A 24,840-nucleotide genomic window follows, 5' to 3' on the forward strand; every position below is an offset into this window, starting at 1 on the left:
CGGTATCATTCCGCTCCCACTGTGAACAACAAAGACACGAAACGCCAAATCCTAGAACGCACCAATCTGTGTGTGTGTGTGTGTGTGTGTGTGTGTGTGTGTGTGTACTCTTTAAAGCAATGCTAATGGGCCCTAAGAAGCATTAAAGTGACCCCTACTGTAACAAAAGAGTTAATAATCCGTTTAGAAAACAATCAGATCCCTTGCCATGAGAAAAGCCCCCCGCTAAGTCTTTCTGTAAAGAGGAGGAGGTGGGAATTCACCTTTTTTTTTCCAGTCAGCAATCTTGTTGAACATCGCTTGTTTTCATCGCTCTCTCTACGGGGAATGATGGAACTGTATTTAATGGCAACTCTTAGCCTCAGTCGGCAAATTAAAAAGACAGCGTGGTTGAGTTTCACAAGCGGAGCGACCATTTTGAGCAATTCAGAGTGACCCCTGCCAGAGGTCAGGGTTTGTTATCAGGCCCATCCACTGTAAATGAGTCCCATTGGGCTTCTAAAGGAGCTATTAACAAACAAACACTGGCACACCCGTTAATTGCTAATGATAGGCCTTTTGTCTAGTGTTTCCCCTCTGGGTCAAAATGTTCAAATGTCAAAACAGAATCCAGTGGTCAGGCACCATGTTCAGTGATATATATAATCGGTGACATAAACTATTAAGACTGTGATCGACATCTGCTGTGTGTCAAATATCACAGTGATTAAAAAAGTGTTACAGAGCAATAAAATAAGTGCAAGCTCAGCTCACGAAACTTTGGGCAGCTACATGTATTACCTCAGGCAGGCAGGCAGGCAGGCTTATCTGTTATGCGTTTGAGTGATCCATCTGTTTCAACATCAGGTCACAGATGAATCTATCATTGCTTATCTTTGCTGTCAAGTAGATGAGGACAGGTTTTTGTCTTTATCTCTGCTGCTTGTACCTTCCTTCCCTCCCTGTGCTCTCTCCACAATTGCCACAATCTGATAACAAAAAGCCTGTGGAAGACAATTTATTCAGGGAAATAAAAAAGGGAAGAAATGTGACAATTAAGATACTTTTGCGTCTTTGAAAATCATATCAGCACTTATTATGTGTCACAGCTCTGGCTTTGTCTGCTTTGTTTGTCAGGAAATTAACACTGGTGTTAACATCACTGGAAGAATTATTTCCCCTCATTGTCAAGATTTTTCATTGAGTTAACATTTACAATTTACAGGAGCATGAAGAGCACAGTGTGTACATATTACTCACCCACAAAGAAATTAGTTCCTTCGCTATTTATTTAATTTGGTCAACGGTGCCTTTAAATAACTCCTCCACATGTACATGTACACACGATTTTAACACATGTGGGAATAGAAATAAAGTGTCACATTTGATTGATATCCTTGTAACTGTACTACTGTACTGTCATATTTTTAACCAAGTTCATTGTAGCATGAAAATGTGAGCCACATACTGAGATATCACACACTTAAAAAATCATTTTAAGTCATCATAAGTTGGTGGTGTAGAATCCCACATTTGTAATTTTCATATTTAGAAATTGTAACCAATTGTATCATGGGATTGTTAGCAGAAAATAGCACCCACAGCCCCTGGACTGATTTGGGCACATCCAAAGACAACTTTGGAATCACGTTTCTCCTATTTAGTTTGAGGCAAACTGCCAGTCTGTCCACACAACTAAAAACAGCCCTCCATCAAACTTCTGATAAGACAGCAAAAAAGCCGATCCCACAAACTGTTAGAGTAATGGAGCGTTATTTGTATTACTTACTTACTATTACTTAATTGTATTAATATTCATATATTTTTTTTTTTAATTTGCGTACTTGCTTTAGTCAGAACTGAATTCACACTCTCTTCACACAGTTAGCAAAACAGAAGCCTGCAAACACCAAAATGTGAATCCTTTTTTTTTGCCATTGCTTTTACGCGAAATGCATTCAACGAGCATATTTTCCAACATTCATGAACTCTTTTTCTCTATGACTTTTCTCAGTCATACTCCACTTCCACCTCCAACAGTGAGTTTTGAAGGTTGACTGCTGGTAATACAGAAGAGTATGAAGAGTTCTGAAAAGTGACTGGCTCTTGTTAGCGAGTGAAGAACTGTATTATGAATTATTAAATTTCAAATTGTAATGCCTCACTAATTGTAATTGAGTTGACATATAACACTGCCGGAAGGCCATTTTACACATTTTGTTTTAACGCTCAATTACTGATGAAAAGTCACAATTTTGCACACTAAAGAACTCTTTCAGGTAGTCATATGAATGTCAGATAAACAAATTATTTAATCATTACTGCATCACTGCTGTCAACCATCTTTTGTTTAAATGTTAACAAACAAAAAGAAATCAGTCTCGTCATTTACATTTCTGCAAATTACCCAGGAGGAAATGGCCAGTGCAAGTGGATTGTGGGACTTTATTTGAATGTTTCCTGCGGTAAGTTATTCCTTTGTCTGGGCCGAGCAAATAGCAGGGAATGGGATTCAAATAGAGTCAAGCTGCCTCCTGAGATCCCTCAATCCACCGTCGCCATAAAAAGAGGTCTGAGGCCAGTCTAAATATTTGGTAGTCTTAGCAGGTTCATGTTAAAAGACACACACACACACAGGCACACATGCACACGCGCGCACACACACACGGTGAATGCACAAGCAGGCCAAGGCTGTGAAGTTGAATGGCATAGCTCAAAGCCTTCCTCCCCCTATCCCTGCCTCTTTCTCTCTCTAAACCGCCAAACCATTCTCCCCCTTTCTCCAGCTCAGAGGAATTCATTAACTGCCTCTCCACAGAGACACTATGGAAATCAGGCAGCTACAAAGGCAGAGAGCGAGGGAGAGAGAGAAGGAGGGGTGGTGGCTGTGGTGGTGAATGGGGCTATATTATCCTATTAGATGGTGGATATGTCTCGTTTCCCTCCCCTGTCATGAGAAAAAACATTAATTTTAAGTGAGAAACGAGACAGAGGGAGGGGGAGAGGAAGAGAGAGAGGGATGGTGAGAGAGAGAGAGAGAGAGAGAGAGAGAGAGGGAGAGAGAAATGGTGAGGGTCTTTAACATTGCTCTTTTATCGAGCTGAAATGGAGAGTCCCCTGGCTCCATTTACCTTGGCAATGAGGATAGAGTCGCTCTCCATGAATGCCATTTAAAATGCCATGGAGATTAAGCATCCTCTCGCTCTCTCACTCCTTCTCTCTGCTTCTCACACACACAGCAGCAGCACCAGCGGTGGCGGTGGCGGCGGCGGCGGTGCTCGTCATAATATGTGTTTAGGAAAACAGCTTTGAGATTCATGAGTAAAGCCCTTTAGGTGCCAGCACAGAGGAGGGAAGAGAACGGAGAAAGACACAGAGAGGACCATCACTTAGCCAGAGTGGGCTTTAAGCACTGTAATTAAATCATTAGATCCTCCTTCTCTCCCTCCCACCACCACCACCACCCCTTCCTCTCCTCTCTTCTCCTCTTCTCTCTCTCTCTCTCTCTCTCAGCTCAGCTCAGCCAAGCTCATCAGGGGCTCCAGTGTGAAATGATGAATCTGTATTTATGGGGATGGAGTAATTACACAGCTAACCTCTGAGGGAACCCAGGAGGGCCACAGGGCCACTGAGCAGGGCGCTGGGTGCTCAACCTCATTAGCACTGCCCGAATGTGCTTCTGTGTGTGTGTGTGTGTGTGTGTTCAAAGGAGCACACTGAAACAGAGCTGCTGTTTTGATAGCTTGTCAATGAGGAAACATCAATCTGCAATTTTCCCTTTTTTCCCCACATAGAAATATTAGATATTCTTGCATCTCATATCTCCAATGTACACTTTTCCTCCCTCAGACAGACTCTGCAACATCAGTGACTTTATAGTTAGGCCCAACAGAGTACAGTAGTCCATTCTTCCCAACAAACATCTGTCATTTTCCACCCCAGTGCTTTTGTGCTCCATATCTCTGCTATCTCTTATCCTCGTCAATCTCTGTCATTACCTTCAGTCTCCTTTATCTCGGCTCTGAAAATATGCTCCACTGACTTCCGTCGATATTTGCGGACATTCCTCTCGAATCTGGCCGACCATATCGATGCCTCCCGGCCCATCTGCTGGCCAGAATGTCCCGGTATACCCTGCGGATCAGCTGTCAAATAAGGAAAGGGAAAAAATGATACCTAAATGTGCGAGTTAAATACGTTCAAATTGCAACAATTGTTTGGAACATTGTTATTATTATTATCATTATTATTATTATTATTATTGTTGTTGTTGTTGTTGTTGTGTTTTTAATAGTATTATTTTATTGTTATTAATTCACAATTTCCATCTGTTACCACGCAACAATAGTGTCCCCAGCAGGACAGGGTGACGTGCATTTGTTGAATAAAGTCATACTGACCGTAAAGAGGTAACTATACTCTGCACACACTTCACAGGATTTCCTTTCTGTATAGACACAGTGTAGACTGCAGAAATTAGATCAAACACACACACACACACACACACACACACACACACACACACACACACACACACACACGCACACACACGACCTAGGCTAACCAATGCACTAATCGCCTGCCCCGGGCATAGGAGGAGCTTGGTGCTTAAGTAGGCTGCCAATCAGTCAGTCAGCTCCACATCCAGAAGCTCCTGCGGCCAGACACACGCATCACTCCGCACTCGAGGTGCCAGGCTGCGGCTGTGATACAACTCCGTGTCTGTGGAAGTGGACAAGCTTGACAGTTTCTAAAAGGGGGACTCTGGTGATTTAGACACCCCCTTCATCCTCTTCTTGTTCTTCTTCCTCTTCTTTCTGGGGATTCATACTTTCTCCGTTTTTTTCCCTGGCTCCTCTTGCTGTTGTGTGGCTTTGACTTTGAAGATTTGAGATTTACTGTACGCGTTCCCCGGACATGTCTTTCCCTCAGCTGGGGTACCCCCAGTTCCTCAGTGCCTCCCATGAGGTGTATGGAGGCGAGCGGCCGGCCTCTGCCCGGGAAGGAGCCACCGAGGGCGGTGTGAGCTCGTCCGCTACCGCCGCGGCTGTCGGCTCCATGCTGGGGATGTACGGGAGCCCATGGGCGGCTCATAACTACAGTGCCTTTCTGCCGTACAGCGGAGCCACAGATCTCGCCCTCATATCCCAGATGGTGAGAGTTGATACTTGTTCACCAAAGGCTGAAGCAGCTCAGGTGCTAAAGACTCTCAGTGCTTGTTGTCGGGCTGAGCTCTCGTTTATTGGAAATTAATGCGCAATTTCCCAGGATGTGTTAATGCAGAGCTTTGTTTTTCCTGGGATATTTGTGACTTTACAGTCGTTAATAAATTATAGTTCTGCTCATTTAAATTGTCAGTTAACATTCTGTTATCTTCTTGTCGAAATACTTCATATATATGTAGGTTCTTTATGGCAAAATATTGCATCATCACAATCAAAAAATCACCATAAAAGAATATACTTCCACTTTACTTTTGTCAGTTTAGAAATTCTTTTTGCGTAATTTTTGCGATGGAAAAATGCGATGGAAAACTCCCTTGAGATTGTAATCTTCTGTACTGTATTAGTCTCTTATGTTTAAGAAAAAACACACTCAATTACAAAAGATAGTTGATATTAAATAGTCAGAATTTAATAATGTAATGAAAAAAACGATCAGAAATTAATTAAAGCACTAAATAGAAGCAAAATAAAAATATTGTAAAAAGGCAATTAAAGAAATTACATAAGCTATTTTCATTCTAATCCCTGATTTCCTGATAAATTCCCTATTTGGTATCAAATTGACGGGATATTGAAACTTTTCTAAACTTTTTAGCTTCACAAATAATAATTCAAATGTTGATTTCTGTGTATTCTTGAAATAATTTACTAAACAAGTCGCTCAACAAGTTATCACTCCTCTCTCTCCAATTACATTTCAGGGTTCCCAGTACGAGCTGAAGGACAGCCCGGGATCCCATCCAGCCTCCCTGCCTGTCCACGCCGCCCAGGGTTTCTACCCTTACGGCCAGTATCCGTACGGGGACCCGTCGAGGGCCAAGACGGCCACCCGGGAGACCACCAGCACCCTGAAGGCCTGGCTGCAGGAGCACCAGAAGAACCCCTACCCCACCAAAGGAGAGAAGATAATGCTTGCTATTATCACCCGGATGACACTCACACAGGTGTGTAATATTTCAGCCTGTGCCCCAGGAACACGTTTTGGTGGGCACAAGTCTCCATACAGAGGAATTATTCATTATTGTTTGATTGTTTTTCAGAGGTTATGTCATACGTATCACTTCTTACATCAACAGTTCATTGAACTACATGTTACAACAGTTGTGTGAGCGATAAGTGAACAAAGTCACACGTTACTCTCTGAAATCGAGAGGTCTCCAGATATTTCTGATTTTAAAGCTTGTTCAATGGTGATGAGGAATTATGAATAAACAATGAGGGATTTGCACATTGTTTGCAGCCATGTACTGTCAAAGGAACAATAACTTTATTCTGATTTCTAACGCGCGAAAAAAATGTGTTTTCTTTTTCTAGGTGTCGACGTGGTTCGCCAATGCTCGCAGACGCCTGAAGAAGGAGAACAAGGTAACCTGGGGCCGCAGCGCCGAGGACCGGGACGGCCGCATCTTCAGCAGCGACAACGAGGACGAGCATGGCAAGAACGGTAGCGACGACGAAGACGAAGAGGAGGAAATTGATTTGGAAACGGTCGATATCGAGAGACCCGAGGAGCAGCGAGCAGGGGATCAAGGCTCCGCGAAGGGAGAGGGAGAAGGAGAGGCGAACGCTGCCGCCAGAGAGCAGGCCTCAGAGCCGAAGAGCTCGGACAGCAGCAGGACGCTTTCTGTGGAGGGCCTGAGAGGAATGGAGGCGGCTATTTCTCTCAATAGATCGCCTGTGGTCAAACTCGCAGTGGACCATTCTCCCAGCAGACAGGAGTGCCAGAGACCACAACAGAACAAACCAAAAATCTGGTCCCTGGCTGAGACCGCCACGGCCCCTGACAGCTCTCACAAACCTTCCCCCGCGGCCCACGCGCACCACCCGGCTTTGGCCTCCGCCGGCCATCCGGCATTACTCCCGGGTCATGGGATATATACATGCCAGATTGGCAAGCTGCACAACTGGGCCAATGCGGCTTTTCTGAATGCCAACTCTCTTTTGAACATGAGATCGCTGCTCGGAGGCACGCCGACCGGACACCTGCCTCTCCACGGCGCGGTGCCGGTTGCGCGTCATGACGCACGACCGGCGACGGCGGGCCCCGCAACTTCGGGCACGGAGGATGACAGCGATGTAGAGTCGTCAGGAAGCTTCAGTCCAAAAAGAGATGGTAATGGACTGCATTTGATTGTAAAAGCCTCTGCAATTAATTTGTTTACTGAGCAGGCCTCTGTGGAGTCGCTTTGACGCACATTTCAAAAAAAGCCCCAAAAGAACTCCAACAAATTAATTATCCAATTATGTACAATTTACAGATGAAATTTTGAAAAGAATTGGATCCAATAATTTTTAAAAAAACTTGGTCTTCTTTTTTTTCCAGACGAAGAGAGCGACCACAGGCCTGATTCCCTGAAGTCCCCATTCCAGCTGATCTCTGACAGGTAACCTCATTTGAAATCAATTTGGCATTATGACATTATCACCCGCAGTTTCGTTCAACGTGTCTTCTGCCAAATGAACCTTAAAGCAGAGGTAAACACTGTTACACCTGACTGGGTACATAAATCATGTGACTGAGTCCCCACTTTAACGCCTCGTCAGGCAGCAGTCTAATATATCCTGCGGGGGTCCCCCAGCAACGCCGAGTTATCGCCACCTGGGTCATTTAAATAATCTGCCGCCATTTATTCATGCCCCCTCAGTGAATGCGTCTAATGTCAAAGAAAAAAGCTGATAGCAACATCAGAAATGTAGCGGAGGGTAAAAAGACATGAAACAATTTACCTACAGTGTTTTAAAATTTGCATAAATAGAGTTTAACATTCTTTACGAGGATGTTGAAAAACGAAATTCATTATTAAAACCGGTAAATAATTTATGTGTATTAATGAAGGCATGATTTTTGACAGAATGGTTCTTCATACTTGACCCCCAGCACTTCTCCCCCGCACACACGGAAGACATTTATCCCAGTGTTCCTGTTAATTCACCTCTGATGTATCTTTTCTTTTTTGTTGCCCTTCCTCACTTCAGACCTCACCATGGGACAGCATCACAGCGAGTTCTGACAACAACATCATGAGAAGACAAGGCAAAACAAAGAAGAAAAGAAAAAGAAAAGAATAATTTTATTTAACTGAGAACAGTTTAATGAAGGATATTTCCCGACAGGGGAACCTGTCATAGTATTGCTGTTTAGCTTCCACATGCAAAAGAAATGGTTGTTTTTGTCACAGATTTGCTCGTATCTCTCTTTTATGTCCTACGTTTTTTCTTTGCCTCTTCTGTTGTGAATGGAAATCTTGAAAATTGTAAATACAGGATATGGATTTGTCTTTAAAGAATATATTTTTTGGGAACTAAATAAATGTCATTATAGTCATTTATTACTGGAGACTTTTTCCCTGTACCTAATTAGAGATTGTTCGTTTTTTCTCAAAAATGTCAAGAAAATCAGTTAGAAAAGATCCTGCCTTAAGCCAATACCGAACTTTTGATTTTCATAAAGTCTTTATCTTCCATTTATGGATGGATTTTTATAATTTTAATTCCAAATATATTATATTACCTGACAGATCACTTTAAAAGTGAAGAAATTCTGTTTATTTTCCTTCTTCTCAAGTGTGAGTATTTTAAGGGGAAATGATACATTAACATGAATATGGGCCTGCATATGACACATACAATTGATTTCCACTTGTTTAATGAGGATCACAGTGCATCCACCTTTTAACTGACACTTTCACACTCTCCATGCCGGCTAAATCATGCAGTGTAAGCCCTTTTCTGCAAGAAAAGTCTTGCCCCTATTGAAATCTGCACTCTTGCCAAAACTCAGAGACTTATGCCAGCGCCTTGCAAGCCACTGCAAACGCTGCGGAAATTGAAATTGAAGATTTCCAGGACCTTATGAACCCGAGTCTGTGCTTTCAGCCCAGGCCTCCTTGCTTTAATGTTGGATTATACCCCCTCAGTGCCACCACTGCCGCCTCTGAAATATGGATCAGACGACAGGAAAGGCCAGCAGCCAGTATGGGGGCAGCGGCTCATGGGGAGGTGGATGAGGGTTGTGTGTCACTCCTAGCCATCCTTGACGTTCACAGGCCCAAAGACAGAGTAGAGAAAGAGAGAGAGAGAGGGAGGATGGCAGGGGGTCTTGGGGCTGTTAATAGTAAGTGTTCCTCAAAGCTGTGCTTCTATATACATACTTGGATTAGCAGTGGGTCGGGCATGCCATATGATTTATGTCCTCTGGCCTCTGATGGGGCCTGAACAGCCTCAGGTTCATGTACAGACACAGTTTAGATTTATTTGAACATTTAAACATGTGGACTAGAAATCTAGTGGTATAAAGCCTGTTTTAGGTTCACATTTAATTTAGATCATATTGTGCAACACTGTAAATCAATTTACCATCAAGCTGCTGTGGCGTTGTGGTAAAATCAAGTACTGCTGAAGTCCATAGATGTTTAATATCTGGATTAAATTACCCATACGGTTGGAATTAGATTAAACTGGGTCAGACTAGGCAAAGTTACAAGCTCTGCAAGGACACAACAATTATATAGCAATGTTTTGAGTAGCACTTCCTGTCATTTAGTTTAATATCAGTAGCTGATAACTGAAATGAAGATATATTGTTGTTAAGTTTTAATCAATTATATTTGCCTTAAAAAGAAGTATGATGGAATTGTGACACAATCAGAACCACCAGATTCATAGATGTGCAGATTAACTCAATGCTGCCACCTCACTCTCAGAAAAAGTAAAGCAGACTTATACTTCATGGAATCCAACTGTCACTGATTGACTGAGTGTGACAGCTTTTCTGTAAGTCCACTTTTTAAATTCCTAACCAGTTGTTAATAGAAAAATGGAGGACATTTGTTGTGCTTACTCTACAAAGTAGTCTTTTCAGTTGACAAACAGCAACCCAATAATTATTACAGTTTGCATTTAGCTGTTGCCAACTGAAAACTGTGTGTGTCTCCAAATCTGGCTATTCTGAAGGATTAAATGTTGCTTTAGGAAGTGGCAGCATTCCCTTACTTATCACAATAGAGGAAACAAAGCATTTTAATCTCTGTGGATTGATTCATTCAATCCATACTCCTACTTGACTCACATGGGCAACAAGTACCAAAATCATCTAGCATAACCTTAATTTGTACAAATCTTCCAAAAACTAATTTGTATCTTCATGGGGGGATCACAAATATAGATTTACTACCACCTAGCCCTAAAATGCACCCATCATGGCACATATGTGAAAGAAATCACAAAATATGCTTATTTTCTTACTCAAAATCTTTTTTTAAGTTTAGATAAACAAATATCAAGTATGAAACTAATGCCAGATATATCATTATTTATATGTAATATATATAATATATAATAACATATTCTGAATATGTAATGTGTCTATACCGAGTATGAATTGGAAGTCAGACCCATTTAATTTAACATCCTTAAATGAATTTACAATAAGCTAATCTAATAAACTAAGCTAATCTCCTGCTTGCTGTAGCCTCATATTTACTGTACAGACATGGAGATGCTGGCAGTCATCTATGCAAAAAAACAAAATAGTGTATTTCTTAAAATGCTGAACTCTTACTTTTAACCTGACACGTGTGTATGAGGTGTGGGGAAATAATAGAGTCGTGACTTGACTTTGGTGGTGTTTTTCCTCACTCAGAAAGCTCAATTCATAAATCCATCCAACCATCCACCCTTTCACAAAGTCAGAGAACAAGAGATTGAAAGAGCAAACTCGAGTCTAAAGAGAGCAAATGAGAGAGAGAGAGATGATGCAGTGAGAGCTGTCATTGATGTGAGAACAGCATGGAAGGGAGCCAGACACTTGAGGCCATATTCACTTCCTCTGCCAACTCTGACAGACTGCCATCAGCACCGCTGAGGAGAATATCAGCCTCTCTTTCTCATATACACACTTCACTTTTTCTACACTTCATCCCAGCCAGATCACGCTACTGTTCTTCCAAGTACCCAAACAATATGTTATTCTTTCAAAGCTGGATATATCAGCGAGCTTAGCATGATGGCGCTGAAAATGACATCAAATGGCTGTTTAATGAGTTACACAGCGTGCCCAAAACATGTTTTGTTATGAAAGGAGTGGAAAAAGTGAGCAGATCCAAAATATGATTAGTGTTTTTCTGGCGGGTGCTGCCAGAAACTTCTTCAGAGTTTCAAGTTTATGCTTCATGTTGTTAGTTTGTCACCCAAACTACCCCAAAACTTTTCAAATATAGAACTGGTACACACTGTAAAATGCCAAAAGTGAGGAAAACAACCGTCACTAATACTTTGGAATAACACTCTCTCTGAGGAGTTTTTAGGGTCCTGTCAGCCCCTCAAACTCTCAGTGTGAATAGAGTCTTCATTGGTGCTTTGGTATTCTCATATAGGCTCTTTGGTGTGCTCTAATCCTTATTAAAGAGGTAGATTATGGAAGGGATTTGTCTTTGATTTGCCTGTCCCACTGCTCTTTTCTGTCAGCACATCGCTCTCTCTATGCATCCTTTCCTCGTTCTTTTTCTTACTGCTTCTCTGTCTGTCTTGATGGGATGTCGGGGGCTGAACAATGATTGCCTCCATGTGTCATCCCCCTCACACTCCCACCCTCAGCCATCCTCCTGTGATTATGGCCACATGTATGAGGGCCTCTGGTCACCTGAATAGATTTGTTAAAGGCCCCCAGTGGATGAGAGAGGCCCGGGCCTCGTAGCCTGGCCCTCGTGTGCAGATCTATCCCCCTTTCGAGGCACTCTGCATGGGGGTGCGCACCCCCCATCCCACCCTACTGAGGTTACCCCTCCTACTCCTCTCCGCTCCTCCGCCACACAGAGATAATCAGGCTTATGTAAAGACGACGTGCTCTTTTGACAGTCATCAGCTCATCAGTGATCCAATCAAGCCCAAATCTGCCATTGTTCGCCACTGAAAGTGTCTCAAATCCGCTTGTGCAAGAGAGAGGGGCTGCGCTCTTTATCCTGCCAATCACTCCTGACATTCCTGCCCCTGTTGCCATGGCCTGGGGTCAGAGGTTGAGAAAACAGAGAGCTTGAGCTGACTCGGGGAGAATGGCGGGGCGCTAAAGGAGGGACTCTATGCGCAACGGCCCCATTGGTCAGTCAACGCAGGGGGTAAATGTAGACAAGTTAGGACTCTATAGCCACGCTGAGAGGGCCAGCCGGACAGAAAGAGACATGGGCATGGGAGGAGAAAGAAGGGGGAGACTGAGGGGCAGAGAAAGGGCCAAAGGAAGAGAAAGAGGGCAAGAGAGGTGTGTGTGGAGAAAGGAGGAAAAAGAGGGGTTAGGGAGCGACAGTGTTTGATCACCAAATAGGCTTTGCAGAGCTTGACCCCAAGGGGCTCAGAGAAGAAAAGGTCTGACAAACAGTTAAAGGCTGTAGAGAAGAAATAATGAACATGTGAGTTAATATTTCTTGAATTTTTAATGGTTTTTATGCACTTAAAATGAAGAAATTAAACAGCAAAACAACATGAGTTTTTAACAAAATGCTTGATGTATGTGTGTGTGTGTGTGTGTGTACATGTGCATCGCTAGTTGCTGGGTTGTAATTTGAAATGGAAATGTACCTCCCAATGCAATGAAGCTAATACATGTCACTGCAGGATAAGCAGGGCACTGGGTTAAATCTGTTGTAATGTTGTCAAAAGAATAATTTTCTGTACCCAGTGTATACATATGTGAGCAAATGTTTAGCCTAGAGAAGATATCATAGGGAATTTACGCCATTCACTGTTCCTTCATAGGGATTAGTGGAATTAAGCATTTACACAAAAGCGAAGTATCAAAACTCATGGGTAATTCAACAAGCTCCACAGTTCTGGGTTGACCGAGTGCTGCTTCTTAGCTGCCGTTTATTGTCGCGTTGCAGCTGCCAGTACCTTACAGACAAATAGCAAACATTGTCAATGCCTTTTAAAGGAGACAAATTTAATATACAGGGAAAATACACACAACAAATGCTATGAAAGGGTGGGAGTGATAGGTCTTTTCTCTTGTTGTCTGCCCATTCACCGCAATAATCTGAGGGAAGAAGCAGATTAGGACAGAGGGAGGGTTCGTGGTTGAGTGTTCGCATCGCTGGCTCTATTCAGCCATTTTGAAACAATGTTTATCCACTGGTTTGGTATAGTGTAGCAACTTAGCTTAGTGTACTGCTGTGAGAGTCCTGAGGGGGCTGAGGACTGGCTGCGTCTTTGTTCAGCATTCACTGAGACACACTGGTGTATTGGAGCGGGGCGGAGGAGCCACACAAAATTAATTCATACGTGATCTTTCTGTAATTTGTGCCTCAGTTTGTGAAATGTCGGGAAAATGTTAGGGAACATCAGTCTGCACATCAAAGTGATACTGTACAATTATCCATTACTTGCACTGGAATAAGAAAATTAACCCATGGCTTAACTTTTTAACGGTCACCTTTGTGGCATTTAAACTGCAGGCAAATGAAGTCTATATAAATAATTTTCTCTTATTAAACACTGAAAGAACTTAATATAAATTCACATTGTTTTCCTTTTCCTAAGTATATATATTCCTAAAGAGACAATGTATAATCTTATATAAAAATAATTCCTCTCAATCATCACATACGACCCAATAGAGGTGTGTGTTTCTGTATCTGCCCGTCCCCTGCCTTTATTTTCTGGATTTTTTCAGTGGATAGAAAATCTCTGGGTTAATTCCAGAAAGTTTTCGTTGTGTCAAAAAAGGTTAAAATTATTCAAAACAGTTAAAATGATGGGGCTACATTGTCTGGCAGTAGCTTCAAACTGCACTATATAAACTATAAAATGGACTGACATAAAATTTGTGAAATTGAAACTAATTGAAATTAGTGCAACCATGAGGTTGTCAATGTGATTTGACCAAATGTCTGGAAAATTGCATTTCCACATTAAAGTGTCTAAAAACAACTGGACCTCTGTTAGCTTTTGTTGAGTTGTATACTTTACATTATCCCAATTTTTCCAAAATTCCAATTGTCCCTATTTTTGTTTCCAAAAATGTTCAAACCCAGAAAAATCAGTAATTTTGCTCAAATACCTGGTTTGTTATCTGTCATCTGTCTCTTTAACTTCTGTAGAGTCAGTGAGTGAGGAAGGAAGGTGACAAACATGACTAAACATAATGTGAATAAGTTGAAAATATAATATTATTTCTGCATGAGTCATGTCAGATAGAATTTCATCAGAAATGGCGGTTGTTTAAGAATGAGGACATCAACTCCTGTGATCCCATTATGTATATCATTTGTATTGTTTTTATTAAGAGAGCTGTGGAGGCAGGAATAAAATAAAATCTACCCATACAAGAAAACTTTCAACCTGATTCCATTACAAATGCACTTGTGTTTTTAAGAAATTAGTGGTGATGTCTTGATAGGGCACCAAAATAAAGCATAATTCTGCACTAAAATCCTAAAAAATGATTGACGTATTTATATTATTTATATTAGAATTAAATGTTCTTATCATAATGTAAAATCTTTAGCTTGTTTTAAGAGGGAGGACACTTTGTGGACTAAGAGATAATAATTGACAAAAAATGTACAAGACAGATGAGGATTTTGTCAGTGTACAGAAACCCAGAGTGCAACAAAATCCCTCTGCTGTCTTTCATTGCGTTGATAATAATAGATGACTCATGGGTCACATATCTCCACAGTATAATTACACATGAGATGCAGGCACGTGCATACACACACTATAAATCTATGCAAACACAGAGATGCATGCACACACACACACACATGGTTGCAGAGTAATGTGAGTCCTCATTCATCTGCCCAAGTCGTTTAGGGTAATAGAGCTTAATGGAGTATATTAACCCTGTCCAGCTTGCATACCCCCCCCCAGATGTGTGTGTGTGTGTGTGTGTGTTAATGCACGTGCACAGGGAAAGGGGAAACCTGCCAACTGTTTATCTGCAAGGGACACACGCACACACTCGCATACACACGCACAGGGGGAGCAGAGATCTGGTTTCCCACTGTCACAGATGCTTACCCGCCTCTCCATTAGTGATGTGATTGGAATGGACACAGAAAACCAGCAGCTTCGTTCCCACAGGGGCAATCTGAGGAAATTATTGCCCCTCACCTCCCCAGGGAATGTCAATGCTCCAGAAAGAAGCATTTAATCGACTGCTATCACATGCAACTCTCTGTCAAGCACATAGCATGAGTTTTTGAGCATTTGGCGTGGATTAATACTTTGTGAAAGAGTGTGTGATAATATGTGACCAGTCATGGCGCACAGTAAGAGGCTCTCTAGATGTGGAATCAGGAGATCAGACACAAAAAGATGAGCACTGCAGAAAGAAGAACATACAATACTCTTCATTCTATTTTATTTATTTCTTTATTTATGCTGTTTTCTGTGCAAAACAATAAAGAAAACATTTTGTAATTTATAAAGCATATTATAGTGTTTGATCTAGGTTGTCTGTCCTGATCCAAATGAATGTGATAACAAGTATGCTATTAAGATGTGGCAAAAAACACTGAAACAAAGCCTGAAAACTCTCGGACTGGACGCTGTTGGTGGCCTAAAGTACTGGGAGGTCTGGGAGTTAGAGATGTAACATGAAATCTGCAACCACACCCAAGGGTTTGCAGGCAGACAAGCAAACCTGCTGTACTGACTTTGGTCAGTCACAAACCTGTGGGTGACCTTTTCACCCCAGTCAATAACAACTGCAAGTGGAGATCACTGGCCACCCTTGAGCTAACAACAGTAGCAGCAGCACCACCACCACCACAACCGCGCACACACATACGCACAAGCACTCTCATCACGACGACCATCACAATAAAGTTGTAGTTCTCTAAACCACCAGAGGATGGCACCTGAGGTCTAAGCAGTGGTACTGCAGTAATCATGTGAAACAATGGGCAGCAGTGTGGCTCTGGTTTCTTCTCATTGTGTTCCCAACCTGAATGGCACTGATGAAGCTCTTTCACAAGCAAATTGAAATAATTCCTGGTCATCTTTGGTCTTATTAAACAAAGAAAAAACTTTTTTATCCTTTATATTTTGCAGTCCCTTTAATGACTCAAAAATCCAAAACATTCTTAACATTACTTTTCCTCACTTAAGAGAATTTTTCCATTAAGTAACAATACAAGTCTTGCATTCTGAATTTTACAGAAGAAAAAAGAATTATCAGCAAAATACGCAAATCTACCAAAATTGAAAGTTGTTGTTATACAGAATTGGACATCTTAGAATAATATACTGATTTAGGATAATTAGAGATGTTGCAACTTCTAAAGATGTGAGTGATTTTACTTACTGTTGGGTAGAGTGTAAACTATACCTCCAAGGAAGTCCAGTTGTGTGAAAAGAAGGATTAGCACTGCACAAACGTGTGTGTATGTGTATCATTTTCAGGGCTCTAAAAATCCACTGTACACTTTCTGCTCAGCACCAAACAGCTGACAGGCACAGCTAGTGGCTAGCTTCTGAACATAGTAGAGAATTTGGCAGCTAAAGAGGCAGACATTTTCCTCAGGAACCGGTAGAGACCAAAAATAGAGTTAAAAGAGAGATAATAGTTTCAATGAAGGCCGAGGGCTAACAAAAGACAAATAGCAGACACTCATTAATAAAGAAACTGCAAATACAACTGGTCAGAAATCATTTTTTAAAAAGTGTTGTTGCAAAGAGAGGATATAGATAAACAGAAATCATTGCAAACCAAGACAGATGAAAGACAAATAAATAGATTAGATAACAGACAGAGGATCAGCAAGAGAGCTAAGATAGGTTAAAGTGTTTGTTAAAGGCTCTATCGGTCCCTGTGGACTGAGGCTTGAAGAGCTGAATAATGTATGTCCGCTCTCGGAGTAATGAAGTGGAAGTGATAGGGAGGAATACGGCTGGCCTCTCAGGGCTCAGCGCAAACTGTACACACTCTTAAGAGCTGCCTGTAGCCTAAACCTGTCTCCCTCTCTGCCTCTGTCTGTCTCTGTCCACTTCTTTCACACACACACACACACACACACACACAAACTGCACAGCGGCTAAGAGGGTTAGCTTGTCTCTGTTCCCATGTCCTGCATCTTTGATGAAGAAGACCAAGGCATTTATAGGATCCCACTCAGAGTTCAGCAGCTCCAGATCTTCCATGAGACTCTTATTAGACAGGAGCTGAGAAGCAGCAGATAGCATGGCTGCTGCTCAGTGGTCAGACAGGTACTTGGTGTTGGCAGCCTTGTTTGTGGATCATATCGAGCCTGGTCTGTGCTTGTACTGGGTCGGTGCTATTGTGCTTAACAAGAGGCAGCCGCTGTAGGCCGTGTCTTGTGGTGAAAAGAAAGGGCTATTTTCTTTCCTCATGATCCATTTATTGCTCATCCTCCTCTGTCCTCTTCTTTCTCCCTGAATATGTCTCCTTTTCCTCATGAAGCAGAAGCTTGAAAAAAATGTGGAAAAGTTACCTTGTCTTACCCCTGTGTTCGTTTGTCTGATGGTATTACTGCAAGGAGAGGAAATCTTGCATGGAAACAACTTTCCTCATAGTTTTGCTTCACTTTCCTCTCTTTTGTTGCTTTACAAAGAGGATGCTAAAGAAACAGTTTATGGAAATACTTTTACTGGCCTTGTCAACAGTTAGATGAGAAGATTTCTACCCCACTCATCAATCCAATAAATTTAAAGCTACAGCCAGCACCCAGTTAGCACAAAGAGTGCAAATATTTTTACATTCACGTTTTGTAGGGATTAAACAGTGAACTTTAGCGGTGAACTTTTTTTTACAGTTCAGCTAGCTGTTTCCATTTGTTATGCTAAGCTAAGCCAACCAGCTGCTAATTGCTTCATATTGAACATAAGATTTGATATGAGAGTGAATATGACAAGGAAAAAGTGCATTTTCCAAAATATCAGCCTATTCCTTTCATTCCTTTTATCAAACCATTTGTGGAACCATTTCCACGCTAAGATCATCTAACTCAGAGGAGGCCCTAGAAACAACAGTCATGTTTCCATTCAGGTTGTTTGAAGCAATCTCACTTCAATTTGAGGCAGTCAGCACCATCCACTATATTCTGTCAAAGTAAAATAGCAAAAACCAAGATGAAGGTTCAAAAAGCATCTAGATGTTAAACAGTGATTAAAATTGCATAGATTTCAGACTTTAAGGTGGAAAATATTCAAATGTGGCGCACTGTGATTGAAAGAACTTGTGATTGGAGTTGTTTGGCACTCGTTTTGAAACACTTTCTGCACTGCCTCGCCCTCCTCCTCCTCTCACATTAACATGCTTCTATCATTAACCCCATGCCCCACCTCCTGCATAATATCTAGAGCTGGATGCAGGAAGGAGAGAATAAGAGTGTGTTTCCTTTCTTTTTTCTTTCTTGAGGAGCATCTTGAATGAATGATTGATGCTGCGGGAGCAAGATCAGAAAGATATAATCACGGTCTAACGAACTCAGAGTCTTAAGAAATATATACTGGAAGAATGCCATGAATTTATAAACATACCATATATTAATATATAAGTAGTCTATTGAATATTCAAAAAGAGGGAAATAACATAATCTGTCTATCTCCATGTGCAATGCATGCATTATGTTCCTTCTTTTTACCCAGGAAGAAGGTAACTAAAGCTCTGAAGTTAAGTCCTGACTCTCAATAGGCTGCTCATTCAGCTATACCTCACAAGCTTTGTTTCCCCATAAACTATGAAACTAAAGATTAAACATGGTCATGTTCGTTGTCAGTGGCAAAACAAATTGCCATTCTCTGTGAGTGACGTGTGTTTTGTGTGAAGACGTGCAACACCAGCATGGGGAGATAACTTCATTTCCAAGCTCTGAGCACAGATGAGGGAGAGACAGTGAGACCATGTTCAGTATATGAGCACCTTTCATGGGACAAATGGAATGTCAATCAAGCACCGGTACACAGATGTTTTCTCTCCAGTGGGGCCCAAGATGCTTTCTGGCAATGCAGCTCTGTTGTTCCAGCCGTACTCCGGGTGCACTGGGAATATTTTGTCCTTTTACCCCTCCACATCCCCTCGCTCCATTTCAGATCCCCTGACTATTAACGATTACTTCTGCTCCCCAAGTTTCCCTCTTCAGGCTTTCCCTTCGTTCCGCATTCATTTCTCCAGGCTGGATATCCTGAAGTTTCTCACGCAACTCTCCTTTTGTCATTTGTTTTTCCTTTCTCTTCGTTCCTCTAATGGGTTTCCCATTTTAATCCTTCCCTACAATGTAAGGGATTGTACAAAAAGTATTAAGGTGGAGAAGAGATGTTCCTTATGGTTAATTTTGTTAAAAAGAAAAACGCTCCCCAGTATCATCTTTATACCCTCCCCTTGACATAGAAAACACACACACACACACACACACACACACACACACACACACAGTACTCTCCTCCCATATATCTAAGTATGAGACATTTGTGTAAAACATAACAGCCACAGAGTGTCAGGAAAAGTGGCAGCTCTCTGTCCACTGATGTGCTTCACTTAATATTGCTTCATAATATTTTCTACTTAATCCAAAATCCACCACCTTGTGTTCTAGAAATCACATTTATATACAACAAATTTGCAACAGAAAATACATTTTAACCTAATGCAGATTATGTTTTCTATTTGAGGACCTGTCGTAAATCAAGTCATGGAAATGCTGCTACTGAACTTATCAGTAAAATCTTCACAGTACAGTATAACAATATGCTTAAATTGTTTTCTGCCAAAATTTCCAACTTCTAATATTAACATTAAAACTAGACCATGACATTTCTCTAAAATGAACTAAACTGCTAACAGTTTAATATCTAGGTCTAGGTCTAAGAGAAAAGGTTCCACCCTGAGTGATTGTCTATTGTGGATGTTTCTTCCAGATAGTTTCCAAAAGTATGCAGTCCAATATCTACAAAAGCCAGGTTTGGGAAGTGTCTGTTTGATCAATTAGGATTTTTTTTAGCAATAAATCTCAAGCAAGTATCAAGAATCTGGGATGAGAAAACAAATAATAATGATAATAATAAAAACCTTCACAATGGTCCCAATAAATTAAAACTAACCTCCCCTCACCAAAAACAAAATCCTCTCTCTTCTGTTTCCATACACTGCCCTGATCCTTTCCTCTCTGTTTCGTATCATTCTACCCCCAAATTTTTTACCTGTGCCATTTTTGCATAACAGCGTGTTTATTTTTTAACACCACAAACTCATCTAATATTTCCCCCATACCTCAAACACTTGCCTGAGTCTTCATCCTTCTCTACCCATGAAAATTAACTGAGATCTAAAGGTGGATTGAAAAGAAATTAGAGAATTGTTTCCACTTCACCAGGATGGCTTAAGACTTTGTTATTAAAAACATGACAAGCCATTCAGTTGGTAAAGGTGCTTACTCAAGGGAATGCTGGGAGTGTTTATTCTTTGATTAATGTGCTTGGAGGAGACCTGAAATTTCCCCACTCATGAATATGTGGATGACAGGGAGATTTCTCCGTGGTGACAAGTTATCTAAACTACAGGGCAAAACGATTATGCTAATATCAGGTTGTAGTCATCAATCATCTAGTGTCAATGTGGTGTCAAGGCATTACGTTCCTGATCCCCCTCTGGCCATAGCACATTGTGTGCGCGTGTGTGTGGGTGCATTTGTGCATATGCATGTATATGCAGCTGTATGTCTGTGTCTTTAGAGGAGAGAATTGATCACACTCTCATTACGCCTGGGGACTGTTGGGGGTTTGCACGCACGTGGAGCTGTTCTCCTGGATTAACTGATAGAAAACCGGGAGGGAATTAATTAGGTGAGTTTCTTCATCTCGATATGAAAACCGGGCTACACACACACACACAAACTCAAGTGTCCGAGCTGACGTCAGAGAGACGCGCCTTAAAACCAAAGAGCGCATCACAGGGAGATGCAAGGTTTGATCACAGACACACACACTCTCGCTTTGGATTGTAAGATAGCACCGTGAAAGCTGCAGCAGACATCTGAATGAGGAGGAACTACAGGGGAAGTTACTTTCAAGACTGTTTTCGTCGTGCGTAAAATGAAAGCGGTGCGTAAAATTCTGCGTGCCCTTATTTGGATAAGGTGGTAGAGGATTTTTAAAACGTGAAAAGCTGACCGGCAGACTAACTCTAAACTAGTGTCAGAGGCAAAGGTCTTCCATTGGCGAGGATACTGTTGGATGTCTCCCCTGGTCCGCGCTCCTGCTTCTTATTTGAGCCATGGCTTACTCTCCGCTGGGATATTCCTACTCCACCACACCGCAGGTACAGTCAGTACTTTTATCATGTGTTATTGTCCTGAAAGTTAGTGTAAGTGATGCGTTATACACTACGGCACCGTCAAAATATCAATGCATCTGTCACGTTTTTCCTCACCAAATGTGACAATATCAGCAGGATTCTCTCTGTAAATAATTTGAATCAGAACAGCAACAAAGAACAAGAATAAACGGAATAAAAGAAAACATAACTTCTAATGAGACAATTTAAATTAATTTTTCAACTTTCTTGCCGAAGTTCCTGATGACATCCAGCTCTCTGGCCGGTTGCCTGGACCCGGGAACGCCTCCGTCACACTCGGTGCTGCGCTCCCCGAGCCACCAGCTCGCCTCTGGCACCGGCATTGGAGTCTACAGCGGCCCTTATCCCAAGAGCCAAAGTCACTATAACAGCTGTACCAGCGACGCCACAGCTCTCTATTCCAGAGTAAGCTTCACAGTTCTCTCAGTTTTACTATTATCATTTTGCCATGATTTAAAAGTGGTCCATATAATCACTAATTCTGGTAGTAGAGAGGAAAGAACCTTGAAAAAGTTACCCTGTCATTTTTTGAAAAATGAACATTTTCTAGAATGACATGTCAATAAATGCACATGAGAGAAAAGTAAGAAAAAGTAATTTAAAGGTAAAGTCACTATTTAGTATGTCTTTCTGTGAGTATTTTAAGAATTCGGATTACTTACATATTCACATCAGTCATTTGCCAATATCTTCAGGGGCCACTAGATCCCAAAGAAGGAGCTGCATCTGTGCATGTGGGGACATCTCAGACTTCTGCTTACTATCCCTATGAATATACATTTGGACAGTATTCCTACGAAAGATATGGGTAAGTCAAAGTCTGCATACTGACTGAGTGCTTGGTTTCACTCAGATTAAACTGTAGTCTTTCTTCAATTCAAAATGGTAACACTGTAACATCAAACATCCTCTTCTTATGACTTCCAACTCCATGATGAAAAATATAGTGCATCTGTCGCAAGTTTCTAGTAACCTCACATTTTTTATGTCTTGGCATCATTACATAAGTATTACTACAACATCCTGACTCGGATTTGGTTAGACACCATTAATATATGATTTAAAGTCAATACTTGGAAGTGTTACAATTTAATTTAATTAAAAGGTTTGGTCTAAACCTGCTCTAATTGGAAAGTGTCTTGAGATAACTTTTGCTGTCAATTGGCGCTATATAACTGAATTGAATTGAAAGTGATGGAGGCCTTTCTTCATTGCAAATGACATTCATTTTTGGTATGACAAAGCTAAATAGTATTTCAATTGTTGTCATTTGGTTCAGGTATTCCTGCTCAGATGGCGCTTCCCGTCGTAAAAATGCCACCCGAGAGACAACCAGCACCCTGAAGGCTTGGCTGCAGGAACACCAGAAAAACCCCTACCCCACAAAAGGAGAGAAGATAATGCTTGCTATCATTACCAGGATGACCCTTACCCAGGTAAGTTTCAGCAAAATATCATAGATTACATGTTGTGTTTTCTTTTCTTACACCTAGTTCTCTTATACCTACATGTTTTTATTATTGTTTCCTTCCTTCTCTTCAATGTTTTGTCCTTTCCTTGGTATTTTCTCTTCAACTTTTTATGATATCTTCTTTTGTATGATTTTATGTTCCCTTCTAACCTCCGTTCCTTCCCTCTCTCAGGTATCCACTTGGTTTGCAAATGCACGCAGGAGGCTGAAGAAAGAGAACAAGGTGACGTGGTCACCACGGGCTTGTAAAAGTTCTGATGACCGAGGTTGTGATGATGACAGTGATGAAGCAGAGAAGCCACTTAAAAATGATAAAGACCTTCCTGGTAAGCAGGACTTAAATCAGTCGGTAAATTTTTCATGTTTCAAGGTTCGCTTAAAGTTTGATTAGCATCCAGAGACTTAGTGTTATCTGTATCATTCATTATTGTAGATCAACAGTGTGCAGACCTGCAGAGTGATCTTGAGGATTTCGACCTGCTTGAGTCAGATGGTTCTGACTGTGAACCAAAGCCACGGTTTCTTTTGGAGGACAATGGCACAAACAAAAACACAGACCTCCCACAGCGGCATCTCACAGACCCACTGCATGCAGAAGAGAGATTGTCCCCAAACTGCCCAAAACTCACACCAGTCCAACAGCAAAACAGCGCCTTCCATCCTAATCCAGACCTTCGACGTACAGACACCAAACCAAAAATTTGGTCCATTGCTCACACTGCTGTGTCTTTGGATGCCAGCTTGCAGCCTGAATACCCTCCCTGCATGCTGTCAGCTACAGGTTCATCCTCCCCCGGGTATCCATCAAATATGGCGCTAACCAAGGCAGACAGGCAACAAGAATCACCAGTCGCCACACTCAGAGAATGGGTGGACGGAGTTTTTCATGGTCCTCCTTTCCAACAACTCAAACCAGCTGAGGTGTGGAAAGGTTTAAATGATGCCATGATAGACAGCAGAACACCTGGACAATCCTATGAACTTGTTAGGTCTACGTCATCTTTGTAGTCCAACCAACACATCATCAACAGAATATTTCAAAGACTGCTGGACTTAAAACAAAAAGTCTATATTTTGTTGTTGTGACTTGACCAATTGACCACTTGCACCAGCCCCCTTGGTTACTGTTGCATCACTTGCAAGCTCTCCATTCTCACACAGCACAATTGATTACAGTGACAGATTTAATTCTTAGTAATTTTTGAAACAATGTTTTCTTGAGATGGAGGCGAACAAAAGCAGGCTTCTCATTTCTAGCTAACAATTTTATTAGTTCTAGGCAGCTTGCTAACTAAGCTAACATCAGCTCAGCGAATTTCTCAGAAAACCTGACTGGAGTTGATTTTTTAATGTTTCCAGCCCAGTCTTCTAAAAAGTGTCTTAAATGCACCCTTCTTAGACACAACATTGTGCTAACAGACCGAGCTTAACAAAAAAAAGTCAGCATAATCCTCACCAGCTGCTGAATCGTGTTAAAGACATGCATGCTTTTATGACTAACCAATGCATCTGGCAAATGTAACACTACCTCAGGTAACATTAGCTTGGGTTGCTGGAGCGTAAGCTTCTCCAAAACCATTAAAGAGCACAGCAGAGCTGCTAATGTTAGCCAAAACGCTAATAGCTAGCATCCAGGTCTAGGAAAACACTACATAGTGGATATGCTAGTCCTAACATTGTAACCCCACAAATACTGTAGTTCACGCTAGTTAATGATAGTCCTTGACTTTGGCTTTGCTCTTGTGCTTTTTGGTGTTGCAAAATTTGAAAAAAGACACCACCCTCTAACATAACCGTGGACCAATGTACACCAAGTCAACATGTGAGGAAATCCAAAGTTTAGCAGATGTGGTGTGCCCGGT

General features: G+C 41.5%; 2 protein-coding genes across 2 annotated transcripts; both read left to right on the forward strand.

Moving 5' to 3' along the window:
• The first annotated feature begins 4,635 nt into the window (after positions 1 to 4,635).
• On the forward strand, positions 4,636 to 8,499 carry irx1b (iroquois homeobox 1b). Its single transcript, XM_046417727.1, has 5 exons — positions 4,636 to 5,133; positions 5,906 to 6,148; positions 6,519 to 7,317; positions 7,528 to 7,588; positions 8,181 to 8,499. Exons 1-5 carry the CDS (start codon positions 4,897 to 4,899, stop codon positions 8,227 to 8,229), a joined length of 1,389 nt encoding a protein of 462 aa, XP_046273683.1. The 5' UTR covers positions 4,636 to 4,896; the 3' UTR covers positions 8,230 to 8,499.
• A 12,200-nt stretch (positions 8,500 to 20,699) lies between these two features.
• irx4b (iroquois homeobox 4b) lies at positions 20,700 to 24,165 on the forward strand. Its single transcript, XM_046418607.1, has 6 exons — positions 20,700 to 21,471; positions 21,724 to 21,912; positions 22,203 to 22,315; positions 22,787 to 22,943; positions 23,151 to 23,304; positions 23,412 to 24,165. Exons 1-6 carry the CDS (start codon positions 21,427 to 21,429, stop codon positions 23,984 to 23,986), a joined length of 1,233 nt encoding a protein of 410 aa, XP_046274563.1. The 5' UTR covers positions 20,700 to 21,426; the 3' UTR covers positions 23,987 to 24,165.
• Positions 24,166 to 24,840: the final 675 nt, after the last annotated feature.

The sequence above is a fragment of the Scatophagus argus genome, chromosome 17 (assembly GCF_020382885.2).
Source record: "Scatophagus argus isolate fScaArg1 chromosome 17, fScaArg1.pri, whole genome shotgun sequence".
Lineage (NCBI taxonomy): Eukaryota > Metazoa > Chordata > Actinopteri > Scatophagidae > Scatophagus > Scatophagus argus.